Source organism: Colletes latitarsis, chromosome 12 (genome assembly GCF_051014445.1).
Source record: "Colletes latitarsis isolate SP2378_abdomen chromosome 12, iyColLati1, whole genome shotgun sequence".
NCBI lineage: Eukaryota > Metazoa > Arthropoda > Insecta > Hymenoptera > Colletidae > Colletes > Colletes latitarsis.
The window spans coordinates 25,016,016-25,031,350 of NC_135145.1; the positions used below are offsets into that span (position 1 = coordinate 25,016,016).

The window sequence follows — 15,335 nt, forward strand, 5'->3', positions numbered from 1 at the left end:
TGGACCCTTTAGTTTGTCAAAAATATGATATTAGATGATATTTTTTATATGTTAAAAATTGGGTAATTTCAAGGAAAATCGAATGTTCCTTGTTAAAAAATTCAAATACTTGTAAAACATAAATCCAAATTATAGATGTAAATAGTTTCCACTGCCTTGGAACAGTCTAACAACGCGTATTAAAAATAGTTAAACTTTAGGTGCGTTTAATTCCGAAACTATTAATATTTTATTAATTATTGGGGGATTGTTAGAAGCGGCAAAGCCTCCCCTTTCAAATGGGGTTTGGTTTTTGTCGATCCGACTTTCCGTTTCGGAGATATAGTAATTTATGTAAAAAGTAATTTTTCAAATTCCGCCCTCTCTCGCTATTAATGCGTATTAAAAATAGTTAAACTTTAGGCGCGTGCAGTTCCGAAACTATTAGTGTTTTTGCCATTATTGAGGTATTGTTAGAAGCGGTGAATCTTCCCCTTTAAAATGGCTTTTGGTTTTCGTCGATCGGACTTTCCGTTTCGGAGATATAGTAATTTATGTAAAAGGTAATTTTTCAAATTCCGCCGTCTCTCGCTATTAATGCGTATTAAAAATAGTTAAACTTTAGGCGCGTGCAGTTCCGAAACTATTAGTGTTTTTGCCATTATTGAGGTATTGTTAGAAGCGGTGAATCTTCCCCTTTAAAATGGCTTTTGGTTTTCGTCGATCGGACTTTCCGTTTCGGAGATATAGTAATTTATGTAAAAGATAATTTTTCAAATTCCGCTGTCTCTCGCTATCGATGCGTATTAAAAATAGTTAAACTTTGGGCGCGTGCAGTTCCTAAACTATTAATGTTTTATTAATTATTAAGGCATTGTTAGAAGCGGCAAAGCCTCCCCTTTAAAATGGCTTTTGGTTTTCGTCGATCCGACTTTCCGTTTTCGAGATATCGCAATTTATATAAAAAGTAATTTTTCAAATTCCGCCGTCTCTCGCTATCAATGCGTATTAAAAATAGTTAAACTTTGGGCGCGTGCAGTTCCTAAACAATTAGTGTTTTATTAATTATTGAACCTTTGTTAGAAGCGGCAAAGCCTCCCCTTTGAAATGGCTTTTGGTTTTTGTCGATCCGACTTTCCGTTTTCGAGATATCGCAATTTATGTAAAAGGTAATTTTTCTTAATTCGACTATCGCTGTCTTCGTCTAACGCGTCGGACCTCCTTGTCGCACTCGTAGTGCTGACCTACCCCGCGTACGTGACTCGCGTGACCTAGTGCCGGCGTAGTATTTCCAAGAATCTACTACGCACTATTTACTATCTACGCGCGCGGGGGATGAATGAACTCGCGCGAGCGCAACCAAAATGTAAACAAACCGTATCTCCGAAACTAGCCACCGCAGCGAGTTGAAATTAAAACCGCCATATCTCCGGAACTAATGAAGCTATCGACGCTCACAAGCGCTCATTTTAAAGGGTTTTTCATCCCCTATCTGATGACCTTATCACCAACTATAATTTATGCTGTCTTCCATATTTATTTTGACATTTATTTTGACGTTATATGTTTAAAGAAGTTTAACAAATTCCTATTGATCTTACGATTGACGGGGGATAAAACTTTATTATAGATTGTTTATTTAATTGAAAATTAACTTAAATACAGGATGTTTGCGTTATTACTAGCACTTTTTCTTAAATAATTCTTTTCTCTATAACTAACTACCGTATCGACTTGGAACAAAATTCGTTCTCAAGGGTGGTTTATCTTCTATCTCACGAATATTAAAAAAGAAAAGAACGTCTTACCAATAAAATTAAAAGTACATCATGGTAGGAATGGGTATACATGCAGTGCTTAAACATTCTCGTATTAACTGTTCCACCCCTAAGAAATAACAGAAATATTCGTATACGAGTGAAAAAAGACTGTTTAATCATCAGGTATCGCGACACCTCGGCAGTCGGTGAGGAACCACGTGCTACCAACGCCAACGAAAGTGGTATCGATGGTAATGGAGCGACTGGAACCCGTACCAGAGGCGCACGAGGGTTTGACGAGCTTCTCCGGTCTCTGGTCAGAGCTGATTCTCAACGACATCGCCGCCACGATCCATCCGACGGATCGTCCTGAGCTGTCGTGCTGCTCAGGAAAAGCGAAACACCCCGAGTGTTACGAGATTCGTGACGAAGAGGGGGGGTGCAGGAAATACTGGCGGTCGGTGCCCAGTTTGACGGCGCACAACTGCAACTTCGAGACCAGGGAGCAGATGAACGGCGCGTCCGCGTACTTGGACGGTTCCCACATTTACGGGATCACCGACGAGCAGCTGCACCAGCTTCGAACGTACAGCCAAGGGAAGGTGGACGTGTCCGCGTGCGACATTTGCAACAGCACCGACGACAGGGCCCTCGGGACGATATACGCTGCCTTCTTGAACGAGCATAACCGCGTCGCCGGGAAGCTGGCGGAGGCGAACGTGCATTGGGACGAGAACAAACTGTTCCTCGAGGCTCGTCGACTGGTCGTAGCTCAAATCCAACATGTCACTCTGAACGAGTACGTCCCGAGTATTCTTGGGGAAAGCGCTCGAACGGATTCCGAACTCATGCCAGTTGCTAGCGGCTTCTACAACGGGTACTCCTCGTCGAACGTCGGAGGCACCTACGATGCTGTCGCGTTGACGGCCCTCCGCGCTCTGACGTCCCTCCGCAGACACGGGATCAACGATGCCGCCAGTCTGGAGGACCACGTGATCGCCTCGGCCAATCACGTGCGCCTCGACCTCAGCCACTCCGGTTACGAGCCTCAGTTGGACGCGAACGCTCATTTCGTTCACGTGGGACGCGATCATGGGATACCTGGCTACGTCAAATTCGTCGAGGATTGCTCTGGACATAATATTACGGTAATAAGGGACTATTTGTGGTCTTTTGTTTTAATATTTTAATTGTTCATTTATCTTTGGTGAGTAAAGAGTGTACTGGGATGCGATATGTGGAGTTTGAGCTATTATAATACTTTCTAAATGCAAATTTTTAAACTGAGGAATTGATTGAATGATTATTGAAGGTTTTGATTGTGACTTTAAAGTCTATCTTGTAGAGAAAGTATCTTGGCAACTTTGTTCTCGACTTATCTTCTCGCGACAAAGATTCTCATAGCCACTCGTGTCACGTATGTACCACCAAGCGCCCTAAATTCCACATACATTCATTCTACTTTAATCTAATCACTCGATCTTTTTCACTCTGAAAAGTTTGTCGTTGACACTTAGCCATCCGGTCACGCACGTATCTCTCGCATTTGCATTCCATTTGCATCGCGATTATATTAGTAGGATAATTAGTTTTCATAGAGTATGCAAAATTAGGACAATATTTGTAAAGGAATATTCAGAGTGAACGATGTAGGAACCGATAGAATAGTTTTCATCGTGGTTGTTGAGGAATGCAGTCGCCATCTATCAGACTTATGCGAATGGGACTTTCCCCGCGCGACGCCTGGAATGTTCATAGATTATTTTTTTATTTGCATAAAAGTTACACTATGTAAAGACATTATTAAAGTAATAATAACTGCATCAAATAATCAAAAATGTAATTTATGGCTAGAAATGTTTGCCCAAAATTTAATGTGAATCTTCAAAATGTCATAACTTCTGAACGGATTGAAGGATTTCCATTTTCAAAAAAGCAAACAACGCGTATTTTAGAACAGAATACGTAGAAATTGTAAAAATATTGAAAAAACTGTTCCTTGACACCGTAAAGTGAGAAAATCCCCATAAAAGTGGTGCAATTTTCAAACGACCATAACTCCTACAATAGTGAATATATTTCATTGAAATTTGGGGGAGAAGTAGAGCTCGTGAGTACCTATAAAAAAGTATTACACAACTTTTCTGTAGGGTGTCAAATAAAATTACTAAAAATAAAAAACGAATTCTTAAGAAAAATCGACAGGGGGTAGGTGTCTAAATTTTTCGACGAAAAACAAAAATTTCAAATCGTTCTGAAAAAAATACTAGTAGCTGTGGAGGTAATTTACAATCATTTTTGGTGAATAGACATACCCCCAAAATCCTATCCACTTTCGAGAAAAAAATTCGAGAAGGTGTGAAATTTTTCGACGAAATTAAAATATTTCAAATCGTTCTGAAAAAAATACTAGTAGCTGTGGGGGTCAATTACAATCATTTTTGGTCATTACACATACCCTCGAAATCCTATCCATTTTCTAGTAAAAAATTCGAGAAGGTGTGAAATTTTTTGACAAAATTAAAAAATTTCAAATCGTTCTGAAAAAAATACTAGTAGCTGTGGGGGTCAATTACAATTATTTTAGGTGAATAGACATACCCCCGAAATCCTACCCGTTTTCGAGAAAAAAATTCGAGAAGGTATGAAATTTTTCGATAAAATTAAAATATTTCAAATCGTTCTGAAAAAAATACTAGTAGCTGCGGGGATCAATTACAATCATTTTTGGTGAATAGACATACCCCCAAAATCCTATCCACTTTCGAGAAAAAAATTCGAGAACGTGTGAAATTTTTCGACGAAATTAAAATATTTCAAATCGTTTTGAAAAAAATACTAGTAGCTGCGGGGGTCATTTACAATCATTTTTGGTGAATAGACATATCCCCAAAATCCTACGCATTTTCGAGAAAAAAATTCGAGAAGGTGTGAAATTTTTCGACGAAATTAAAATATTTCAAATCGTTCTGAAAAAAATACTAGTAACTGTGGGGGTCATTTACAATCATTTTTGGTGAATAGACATATCCCCAAAATCCTACGCATTTTCGAGAAAAAAATTCGAGAAGGTGTGAAATTTTTTGACAAAATTAAAAAATTTCAAATCGTTCTGAAAAAAATACTAGTAGCTGCGGGGGTCAATTACAATCATTTTTGGTCATTACACATACCCCCGAAATCCTACCCACTTTCTAGAAAAAAATTCGAGAAGTTGTGAAATTTTTCGACGAAATTAAAATATTTCAAATCGTTTTGAAAAAAATACTAGTAGCTGTGGGGGTCAATTACAATCATTTTTGGTGAATAGACATACCCCCAAAATCCTATCCACTTTCGAGAAAAAAATTCGAGAAGGTGTGAAATTTTTCGACGAAAAAAAAAAATTTCAAATCGTTTTGAAAAAAATATTGTTAGCTGTGGGGGTCAATTACAATCATTTTTGGTTATTAGACATACCCCCAAAATCTTACTGATTTTCGAGAAAAAAATTCAAAACTGCCAGAACTTTAAACGTTATTAACTTTTTAATAAAGCCTCCATCAACAAATTGGAGCACCTTGTATATGTATTGTCTCAACAATAGTAGAACCCAGTCTATAATATGTAAAATAATGTTGAGAGTTGGACTAAATCAGTTCAGAAACAAAGTAATTAAATGCAACGATTCGAAATGAAATGTGTTTTTGTTTAATTCCACAGATTCGGAAGTTCAGCGATTTGGAACGTTTCATGCGACCGGTTCACGCGAGATTGTTGGAATCGGTTTACTCTGGGGTGGAAGACGTAGATCTTCTTCTGGGTGGAATTTTGGAAGTGCCAACGAATGGGGCGGCAGTGGGTCCAACGTTCGAATGTCTACTGAAGAGACAGTTCATTAAGATTCGAAACTCTGATCGATTCTGGTACGAAAACGATCTACCCCCTTCGGGGCTGACCTCGACGCAGCTGGGTGAAATAAAGAAGGTTTCCCTGGCTGGTATCCTGTGCACCAACACGAAGATCGACAGGATCCAGCCGAAAACGTTCATCCAACAGGATCCGTACTTGAACGCGAGGATCAGCTGCGATCAGCATAGCGTTCTCGACCTAACTCCATGGAGGGAGGAGCCTCTACCAGAACCAGTGATTAAAGAAAAAGTCACCAGCAAGTCAGTAGTTCCGGAATTGGTGCCTGAACTGAATCCCAGCCTCCTGGCAGCGGCCGTGAAGAAAGCAGAGGCGGATTTGATCGAAAGAAAGCAATTGGAGTACAATTCATGGCTGGAGCAGAAAATAGCAGACCCTAAATCGCCAGTAGGCACGGCTGCCAGCTTCTCCAAGGCCAACAGAGACGCTCTGTTGTTAGCTAATTCCTCCATCATGTACGAACTGGCCACCAATGAGATCCTAAATGGCGTGCATGGCCTGAAACGCAGGAAACGTCAGGTTTTCGACACTACGGACAATATCTTGGGTTTCCCCAACAATGACTTCTCCGATTTACTGCAGAACGTCGACATATCCGGGTTTCTCTCGCAGAAGAAAGCAACGAACCACGAGGAAGTCGAATGCTCGGCGGACGACAGCCCCTGCGACCCCACCACCCCTTACAGAACCCTTTCTGGCCACTGCAACAATCTTCGAAATCCCAGTCTCGGTAAATCGTTGACGACGTTCGCCAGGCTGCTTCCGCCCGTGTACGAGGACGGAGTGTCGAAGCCAAGGATCACGTCGATCTCTGGAATACCTTTACCCAACCCCAGAGTAGTGTCCACGGTGATTCATCCGGACATCTCTCACCTGAGCAACCGGTACTCGCTGATGCTGATGCAGTTCGCCCAGTTCTTGGACCACGATCTCACGATGACACCGATCCACAAAGGGTTCGCGGAGTCGATCCCGAGTTGTCGTCCCTGCGACTCGCCTCGAACGGTCCATCCCGAGTGCAACCCCTTCCCAGTGCCGCCTGGCGACCACTACTACCCCACGGTGAACGTGTCCTCTGGCGCGCGAATGTGCTTCCCCTCGATGAGGTCGCTGCCAGGGCAGCAGCACTTGGGCCCGCGCGAGCAGATCAATCAGAACACAGGCTTCCTGGACGCTTCGGTCATCTACGGAGAGAACACTTGCATCTGCAACGTCCTGCGTGGCCTGAACGGGCGCATGAACATCACTCAGAGCCCCCACCGTGGATCGAAAGACCTGCTGCCGCAGTCGCCGACTCACCCGGAGTGCAAAGCCAAGTCCGGGTACTGCTTCATCGGGGGAGACGGTCGCGCGTCCGAGCAGCCAGCCCTGACCGTGATGCACACCTTCTGGATACGCGAGCACAACAGGATCGTCGAAGGCATGAGGCAGGTGAACCCCCACTGGGACGGGGAGAAACTGTTCCAGCAATCTCGCCGTATAGTTGGCGCCTTGCTGCAGCACATCACTTACAACGAGTTTCTGCCCAGAATCCTTGGGTGGAACGCGGTCACTCTGTACGGTTTGAAGCTCCTGCCTCAGGGCTACTACAAGGAGTACTCGCCCACTTGCAACCCCAGCGTGCTCACAGAGTTCGCGACAGCCGCGTACAGAATCGGCCACTCGCTCCTCAGACCGCATCTGCCGAGGATGGACCGCAGTTACCAGAACGTCGAGCCACCCATTTTGCTGCGCGACGGGTTCTTCGATCCTGACGCGCTCTACCAGCGAGCCATGCTCGACGAGATGATCCGAGGATTGGTCGCCACTCCTATGGAATCGCTCGATCAGTTCATCACCGGAGAAGTGACCAATCATCTCTTCGAGATTCGAGGCATCCCCTACTCCGGGATCGACTTGATAGCGCTGAACGTCCATCGCGCCAGGGACCACGGGATACCCTCCTACAACAACTACAGAGCCCTGTGCAACCTGAAGAGGGCCACCACCTTCGAGGACCTGTCCAGGGAGATGGCGCCGGAAGTTATCGCGCGTATGAAACGGATTTACTCCTCTGTCGACGATATAGACTTGTTCCCTGGCGGGCTGTGCGAGAGACCGCTTCAAGGAGGACTCGTGGGACCCACGTTCGCTTGCATAATTGCTATACAGTTCAGACAGGCGAGGAAATGCGATCGTTTCTGGTACGAGACCGACGACCCCAACATCCGGTTCACCGAGCATCAGCTGGCGGAAATTAGGAAGGCAACCTTGTCGAAAATTATGTGCGACAACATGGACGAGCACAACGAAATGCAGAGAGCAGCGTTCGATCTACCCAGCAATTTCTTGAACCCCCGTGTTCCTTGCAGTTCTATGCCGCAGCTGGACCTCTCTGCTTGGAGGGAGACGAGGCACGGCTGCCAAATTGGTGGAAGAAACGTTGCTTTAGGTGAATCTGGCTTCCCCACACCTTGCACTAGCTGCGTTTGTACAGTCGAAGGTGTAAGTATTTATTTACTGTCCTTTATTCCGCAAGTAATCATTCTTAAAATAAGATCTTCAACATCATGGTCGTAAAATAAGATCATTCTAAGTCAGATATCCAAGAATCATATTTAAAAAATCAAACATTCTTAGTAAATAAGATTTTTAAAGATATTTTTGTCGAGTTAATAAGCTGTGTTGACTTTTTACTGGGTTGTCAACTGGTGAACCTCTTAAGTTGAAAGGGATAGGAAAGGTTAAATCTAGAAATTTCCTAGATTGGGGGATTCTCCCTAGGAAGTTTCTTGATTTAATCTTTTACTAGATTGGGGGATTCTCCCTAGGAAGTTTCTTGATTTAACCTTTTACTAGATTGGGGGATTTCCTCTAGGAATTTTCTTAATTCAACCTTTCCCTAGTTCGGGGGATTCCCCCTAGAAATTTCCTAGATTGGGGGATTCTCCCTAGAAATTTCCTAGATTGGGGGATTCCCTCTAGGAATTTCCTAGATTTAACCTTTTCCTAGATTGGGGGATTCCCTCTAAAAATTCCTAGATTGGGAGATCCTCCCTAGAAATTTCCTAGATTGGGGGATTCCCTCTAAAAATTCCTAGATTGGGAGATCCTCCCTAGAAATTTCCTAGATTGGGGGATTCCTCCTAGGAATTTTCTAGATTTAACCTTTTTCTAGATTGGGGGATTCCCTCTAAAAATTTCCTAGATTGGGGGATCCCCCCTAGGAACTTCCTAGATTGGGGGATTCCTCCTAGGAATTTCCTAGATTTAACCTTTTCCTAGATTGGGGGATTCCCTCTAAAAATTTCCTAGATTGGGGGATCCCCCCTAGAAACTTCCTAGATTGGGGTATTCCCTCTAGGAATTTCCTAGATTTAACCTTTTCCTAGATTGGGGGATTCCCTCTAAAAATTTCCTAGATTGGGGGATCCCCCCTAGGAACTTCCTAGATTGGGGGATTCCTCCTAGGAATTTTCTAAATTTAACCTTTTCCTAGATTGGGGGATTCCCCCTAGAAATTTCCTAGATTGGGGGATTTCCTCTAAGAATTTTCTTGATTTAACCTTTTCCTAGATTGGGGAATTCCCCCTATAAATTTCCTAGATTTAATCTTTTCCTAAATTGGGAGATTCCCCCTAGAAATTTCCTAGATTTAACCTTTTCCTAGATTAGAGAATTCCCCCTATAAATTTCCTAAATTTAACCTTTTCCTAGATTGGGTATTTCCCCTATAAATTTCCTAGATTTAATCTTTTCCTAAATTGGAAGATTCCCTCTAGAAATTTCCTTGATTTAATCTTTTCCTAAATTGGGAGATTCCCCCTAGAAATTTCCTAGATTTAACCTTTTCCTAAATTGGGGAATTCCCCCTATAAATTTCCTAAATTTAACCTTTTCCTAGATTGGGTATTTCCCCTATAAATATCCTTGATTTAACCTTTTCCTAAATTGGGGGATTCCCCCTAGGAATTTCCTAGATTTAACCTTTTAACACAGCGTATTAACTCTACAATTAATTTTAAAAATTGACCACTTGAAAGAAGAAATTCCTGTATTTTCATTTAACATACTCCCTACCACCGTTAAATATTTACAATTAAAATTTTCTAAATTTCTCGATAATTCTAAACAATCTTAATCCTAATACATATTCCTGAATAGATCAAGTAAATTTCTTGTATTTCAATCCTTACATCATAATCTTGGGAGTTTTTATTTTCTGTATATCATTAAAAAAAATTTGTGTAAGATTATGTGTTGCAAAAAATAGAATCTAAAGTGAAAACATAATAAAATAGCAAGAGATAAACACTAGGGAAATAGTTCCCAGGGATATCGAATATAAAAATTACACGTGATTGTGGAACGTGTTATGTAATATTTTAAAGCATCATGTTCGTTATTTTCGTTTCAGACTCAATGTGCATCTTTGAGAATAACAGACTGCAACCAGCTGTTGCGCGAAGCATCTCGAGAGGCGATCTTACGCGACGACGTATGCACCGCTCAGTGTGGTTTCGTTTTAGCAGCCTCAGAAGCTACTTCGAGGTTTCAGCAATTCACGACGCCAACTAGCTTCCCTGGTTTCGTGCCCCACAGAAATAGTCTACGAAGTGCGCCAACGCCAGTTTCCTTCAACGGCTTTAAATTACCTGACCTTTCGCAGTTCATAGGCTGAGGAAACGTCAGCAGAGACTTTTCATACAATTCGTTGCTTATTAACTATCACATGCAAGAGACACACTGTCTTCCTTCGAGAAACTGTACAACGACAGTGGCAGTCAACAAGCTGCGCTCGTCATTGATGATTCACAATGACATACGTGTGCACACTTTCTGTCATCCCTGAAGAGAGGTTGAGAATACTTGTAAATGCCCGAAAAATCACCCATTGAGATCTGCGCGGAAACGATCGAAAGACAGTACCGTTTTTATTGTTTTCAAACAAATACCTCTCAGTTTTTTTTTTTTGTTATGTTTACTAGTATTATTATATAGATTATAGGTGATATGTAATTTACGAGAGAAGGCGTACCCTTGAAACCGTAAAATGGTCAGTAAACAATGCGTATACATACGAAGCTGTCATTGCCAGTTTGAAGGAAAACTTGTACAGTGATCTCGTAGTACATAATCGCGATGTGAAGACAAAGAGGACTCCAATAAATTGTCACGATATTTGTTGATATCGCGACATTGTTAGGAAAAGGGATAAAATGTGAACTGGGCGGATGAGTGATACGTGTTTTAAGGAACTGCACTGGCGCTCTACCAGGCAAATCGTTTTTATATTTGTACAGTACATAATTATTACGCGAAATAACAAATGCGAACACAAAATTCCATTCTGAATTGTCTTTCTGTCACCTCTACCTAATTTTGTAGTATAATAATAGTATGTATAACGTTAATAAATGTTAATGTTTCTTTTTTTTTTCTTCTTTATAATAAATAGCAAATGGCGCTCCACACTTCCATGACCCATCAGACTATTGTGAAGTTTGGTCCGCATTTAAATCGTGTTCGGTGTAGCACGTTTTGTAGGCCAATTTCGATTGGAACTTGTTTTACAGAGATTCCAATATTTACAAAATGTTTCGGCAGACACCAACTAGCGAAATGAAATTTCAACTTCAGTCACTATAAAGATTCTTTCTTTACTGTTTGCTTTCATTTCTACTTATAAAGTGTCTCTTCTGATATCAAAATTCTTTACACTATCCGCGAATTGTTAGATTCTTAACTGGCAGGAACTTCTTGTTTATTGTTAATCACTGCAGTATTTTCTTGTATCATAGACGACTGCTCTATACACCGCCAGAGACCATAAGTTTTGCCAACAGTTGTTTGCCACAATCTCAAAGTACCGTCTTCCGAGCCACTTGCGTACAATTCACCGTCGGGTGAGAAACGTACGCAATGGATTGGTCCAAAATGACCTTTGAACGATTCTAGAAATAGTTTTAAATCCTGATAGATCCGGTAAAGTGCAAAAAAATACGATGAGAATAGTAATTTTCGAAAAGTACTTACCAATTTCTGTACCTGTACTATAGTCGAACTTATACATTTTTAAATCTTCCCCTCCACATACGAAAATACTACAGTCTGGATGCAAACTGGCGCTATTCATTTGCGTTGGCACAATGTATTCGCGTAATTTCGTTAATCTGCGCAAACGATCATTTACTTTATGCATACGTTATACTACAAACATTTTAAAATCTTAAAATGTTCAAATATTAAGAACTTTCAATCGTATAAAACTTATTAACGCATTGAACTCAATATAAAGGGTGTTTGGAAACCCCTGGGGAAAAATTTAGGGGGAATTTTGGAGGCCAAAATAAAACGAAAATCAAAAATATCAATTTGTTGATGGAGACTTCGTTAAAAAGTTATTAACAATTTCAAATCGTTCTGGAAAAAATACTAGTAGCTGCAGGGGTTAATTACAATCATTTTTTGTAGACAGACATACCCCCGAAATATTACGCATTTTCGAGAAAAAAATTCCTGAAGTGAAATTTTTCGACGAAATTAAAATATTTCAAATCGTTCTGAAAAAAATATCGTTAGCTGCAGGGGTCATTTACAATCATTTTTGGTGATTAGACATACCCCCAAAATCCTACGCATTTTCGAGAAAAAAATTCGAGAAGTGAAATTTTTCGACAAAATTAAAATATTCCAAATCGTCCTGAAAAAAATACTAGTAGCTGTGGGAGTCAATTACAATCATTTTTTGTGGGCAGACATACCCCCGAAATCCTACGCATTTTCGAGAAAAAAATTCGAGAAGTGAAATTTTTCGACAAAATTAAAATATTCCAAATCGTCCTGAAAAAAATACTAGTAGCTGTGGGAGTCAATTACAATCATTTTCTGTGGACAGATATACCCCCAAAATCCTACGCATTTTCGAGAAAAAAATTCGAGAAGTGAAATTTTTCGACGAAATTAAAATATTTCAAATCGTTCTGAAAAAAATATCGTTAGCTGCAGGGGTCATTTACAATCATTTTTGGTGATTAGACATACCCCCGAAATCCTACGCATTTTCGAGAAAAAAATTCGAGAAGTGAAATTTTTCGACAAAATTAAAATATTCCAAATCGTCCTGAAAAAAATATCGTTAGCTACAGGGGTCAATTACAATCATTTTTGGTGATTACACATAACCTCGAAATCCTACGCATTTTCGAGAAAAAAATTCATTAAGCACGGAACTTTAAACGTTAATAACTTTTTAACGAAGCCTCAATCAACAAATTGTTATTCTTCATTTTCATCTTATTTTGGCCTCTAGAATCTCCCATTAAAAGGAACAATACTGATAATCCTCATTTTCGCTGGAATAGCACTCAGAAACGATAGACTCAAATTCCCGCGCTTTTGCGAATTGGCGCCAAAACGACAGACGAAATCCCGCGCTTTCGCGAGCCCGCGTTTTCGATGTATTCGATCGAACTCTTTTCATTATCTTCGGTTTTAAATTTCGGAATATACATTATAGACGTTAAATTCGTAAACAGAAAATGTACATACTCTTTACTATTCCAGAAAGTCACTATATTGGAATGAGTAGTTGTAATGACAGTTCCATCCTTCGACACCTCCATAGAATTTGGAATTGCTGGAAAGTCTAACCTCTTTATTTCTTGACCGCTATTTCTATCCCAGACTCTTAATGTTTTGTCATCGGCACAAGTAATTAATTGAGTGTCATTATTGAAAAAGGTTGCATGCCTTATACCGTGCTTGTGACCTGAGAAAACCTGTTAATGTCACTGGTTAGATAAAATTAGTTACTCTTTATCAAATACAGACCCAAACATGTACCTGTGGTGCTGCATTTGGTTTATTAAGATCATAAATTCGCACAAGTTTTTCGTTAGACCCGGTACACAAGTAATTGGAATTGGCACTAAAATTAACAGACTTGACTATATGCTTGTGTTGAAAAGAGTAGATTTCTTCTCCTTTAATTGCATCCCAGACTTTAACATTAAAGTCAGCAGCACCTGTGGCGGCTCTTGTAGCCTCAGGGTTCAGTGCAACACCCCACACTGCACCTTTGTGTCCTTCAAATGTTCCAATCCAATCTCCAGTATCTCCTTGTCGTAACATAGGTTTCCCATCTAAAGACAAATTACACTTGCCTCTAACTCATTAACTTCTCTCAGCTTTGTCAAATGGTTAACTAACCAGAAAGTTTAATTTATTACATGAAAAAGTGATATGTGCAACTGTTGAAAAGAAATTACAAAGCTATCATAGTTAAGACTTTATTTACAGTGGAACATTTGAATGCACAGAAGAATAATATTTATTGGAAAAGTAGCAGCAGTATAAATGTTTCGTTTAATAGAATTCGTACGTTTCGAGAGTAAAGACTAGTCCCTCGCTGAAAAGCAAAAGAATAAAACACATCGCGAATATACCGTATCTAACCTCGAAACCCATAACGCGTAAAACCTTGGTGCGGGAAGGAACTGGGCCAAGGAGATCAAGAATTCAAAATGTCGATCACGAAATAAGAGAAATTAACCGCCGAGAGGCAGCTCCCTCAAGGTGCAGGAGAATCGAAAATGAATTACCTTTGCACGCCGAAATTAAATAATATCCAGTTTCTGTCGTATCAGAGAATGCAAGGTGCACCACTGGTCTGGTGTGTCCGCTGCACGTCAGCGGAATCTGTCTGAAATTAGCCATAATGTCAGATTCTAGTCTCGAACGATGGAATTTCCCCCTTTTTTCCGATGCGCCTACACTGGGTAGGACGCGACGAAAAAGTGTACTCCCGAATTTTCTTTGCCACCCCTCGCGAGTGGGAATTACGGTCTCAAAAAGTACGTCCTCCTCCGACGAACCGACACCATCTACGTACGGTGCGACACTGAACACCGTGAACGTAGCAGGCGCAGTAGACTGTAGGCCAAGTTCAGACAGGAAGAACATTATGGCGGCCTCGAGGAGTTTTCACTTGCTTTAACCAGTTTCGAGGACGGGACGTGAGAATGTTGCTTATTCCTGTTTTTCCTTTAATAGATACTCAGAAAATTGTTCTTCGGTGACGGTTCAACGAAGCAGTGGGTTTATCGAAACGTGATTAGTAGCGCCATCTACTGCACCAGGTGGTTCCTTGTGAAAAAATAAGAACAAGATATAGAGTTCTTTATTCGAAGCGTGGTTTTCGAGGAAATCGATTTTCTGGAAAACTGAGCTTTAAATGGACAAATTTTATTGCATATTTTGTTCTTAGGACCCCCACCCTGTGTACGTTTGATACAGCACTGTATGAACTTGTTCTACGGCCTTGACTCTCTCTTTTCTCATCTCTCTTAAATTCGTGGTTTGTTTTATTAGTGTCTGCGTCTGTCTTCGTCCATCGCACGATTTCGCTCCGCGACCATGAGTTTTAACCGATCTCTTTCCCTTCGAATAACCTTAAAGCCTGTTCTGGGAAACGTAAACTTGTGCATCGTGCAAAGACTTACAAGTAGCAGGATACGCGAAACAATGTGATCAAAGTAGGTCAAATTAGAGAACAAAGAAACGAACACGAGCTACCTACGACTAATTTCTGTATTTTTACAATTACGATTTCAGATTTGGTAAATTTTCAAATGTAAACAGTAGACTTGTTATTCTATTTTAATAAATTAAAATATAATTTAACATTTTATACAGAAGCATATTGTT

The 15,335-nt window shown here is 40.6% G+C and overlaps 3 protein-coding genes across 3 annotated transcripts in view; 1 reads left to right on the forward strand and 2 right to left on the reverse strand.

Moving 5' to 3' along the window:
• LOC143348952 (uncharacterized) overlaps positions 1–10,771 on the forward strand; it is a 46,365-nt gene extending 35,594 nt beyond the window's left edge. The window contains exons 5-7 of the mRNA XM_076779733.1: positions 1,923–2,887; positions 5,442–8,132; positions 10,045–10,771. Coding sequence (XP_076635848.1) covers positions 1,923–2,887; positions 5,442–8,132; positions 10,045–10,308 — 3,920 coding nt within the window. The 3' untranslated portion in view covers positions 10,309–10,771. The remainder of the gene's footprint in view (positions 1–1,922; positions 2,888–5,441; positions 8,133–10,044) is intronic.
• The window catches only part of LOC143348962 (uncharacterized), a 438,943-nt gene that overhangs the window by 142,161 nt on the left and 281,447 nt on the right, over positions 1–15,335 (reverse strand). The gene's annotated exons all lie outside the window — the stretch shown is intronic.
• Positions 10,900–14,537, reverse strand: Wmd (serine-threonine kinase receptor-associated protein wmd). The gene is made up of 5 exons (XM_076779755.1): positions 14,231–14,537; positions 13,473–13,771; positions 13,179–13,408; positions 11,664–11,800; positions 10,900–11,581 (listed from the first exon to the last, which is right to left on the reverse strand). Exons 1-5 carry the CDS (start codon positions 14,343–14,345, stop codon positions 11,370–11,372), a joined length of 993 nt encoding a protein of 330 aa, XP_076635870.1. The 5' UTR covers positions 14,346–14,537; the 3' UTR covers positions 10,900–11,369.

Coding starts and splice junctions, on each gene's coding strand:
- Wmd (XM_076779755.1), bottom strand. CDS start 14,345: ATGGCTAATTTCAGACAGATTCCGCTGACGTGCAGCGGACACACCAGA. Junction 13,409..13,472: donor AACCAAATGCAGCACCACAG/GTACATGTTTGG, acceptor TGACATTAACAG/GTTTTCTCAGGTCACAAGCA. Junction 11,801..13,178: donor ACTTTCTGGAATAGTAAAGA/GTATGTACATTT, acceptor TCGTTTGCGCAG/ATTAACGAAATTACGCGAAT.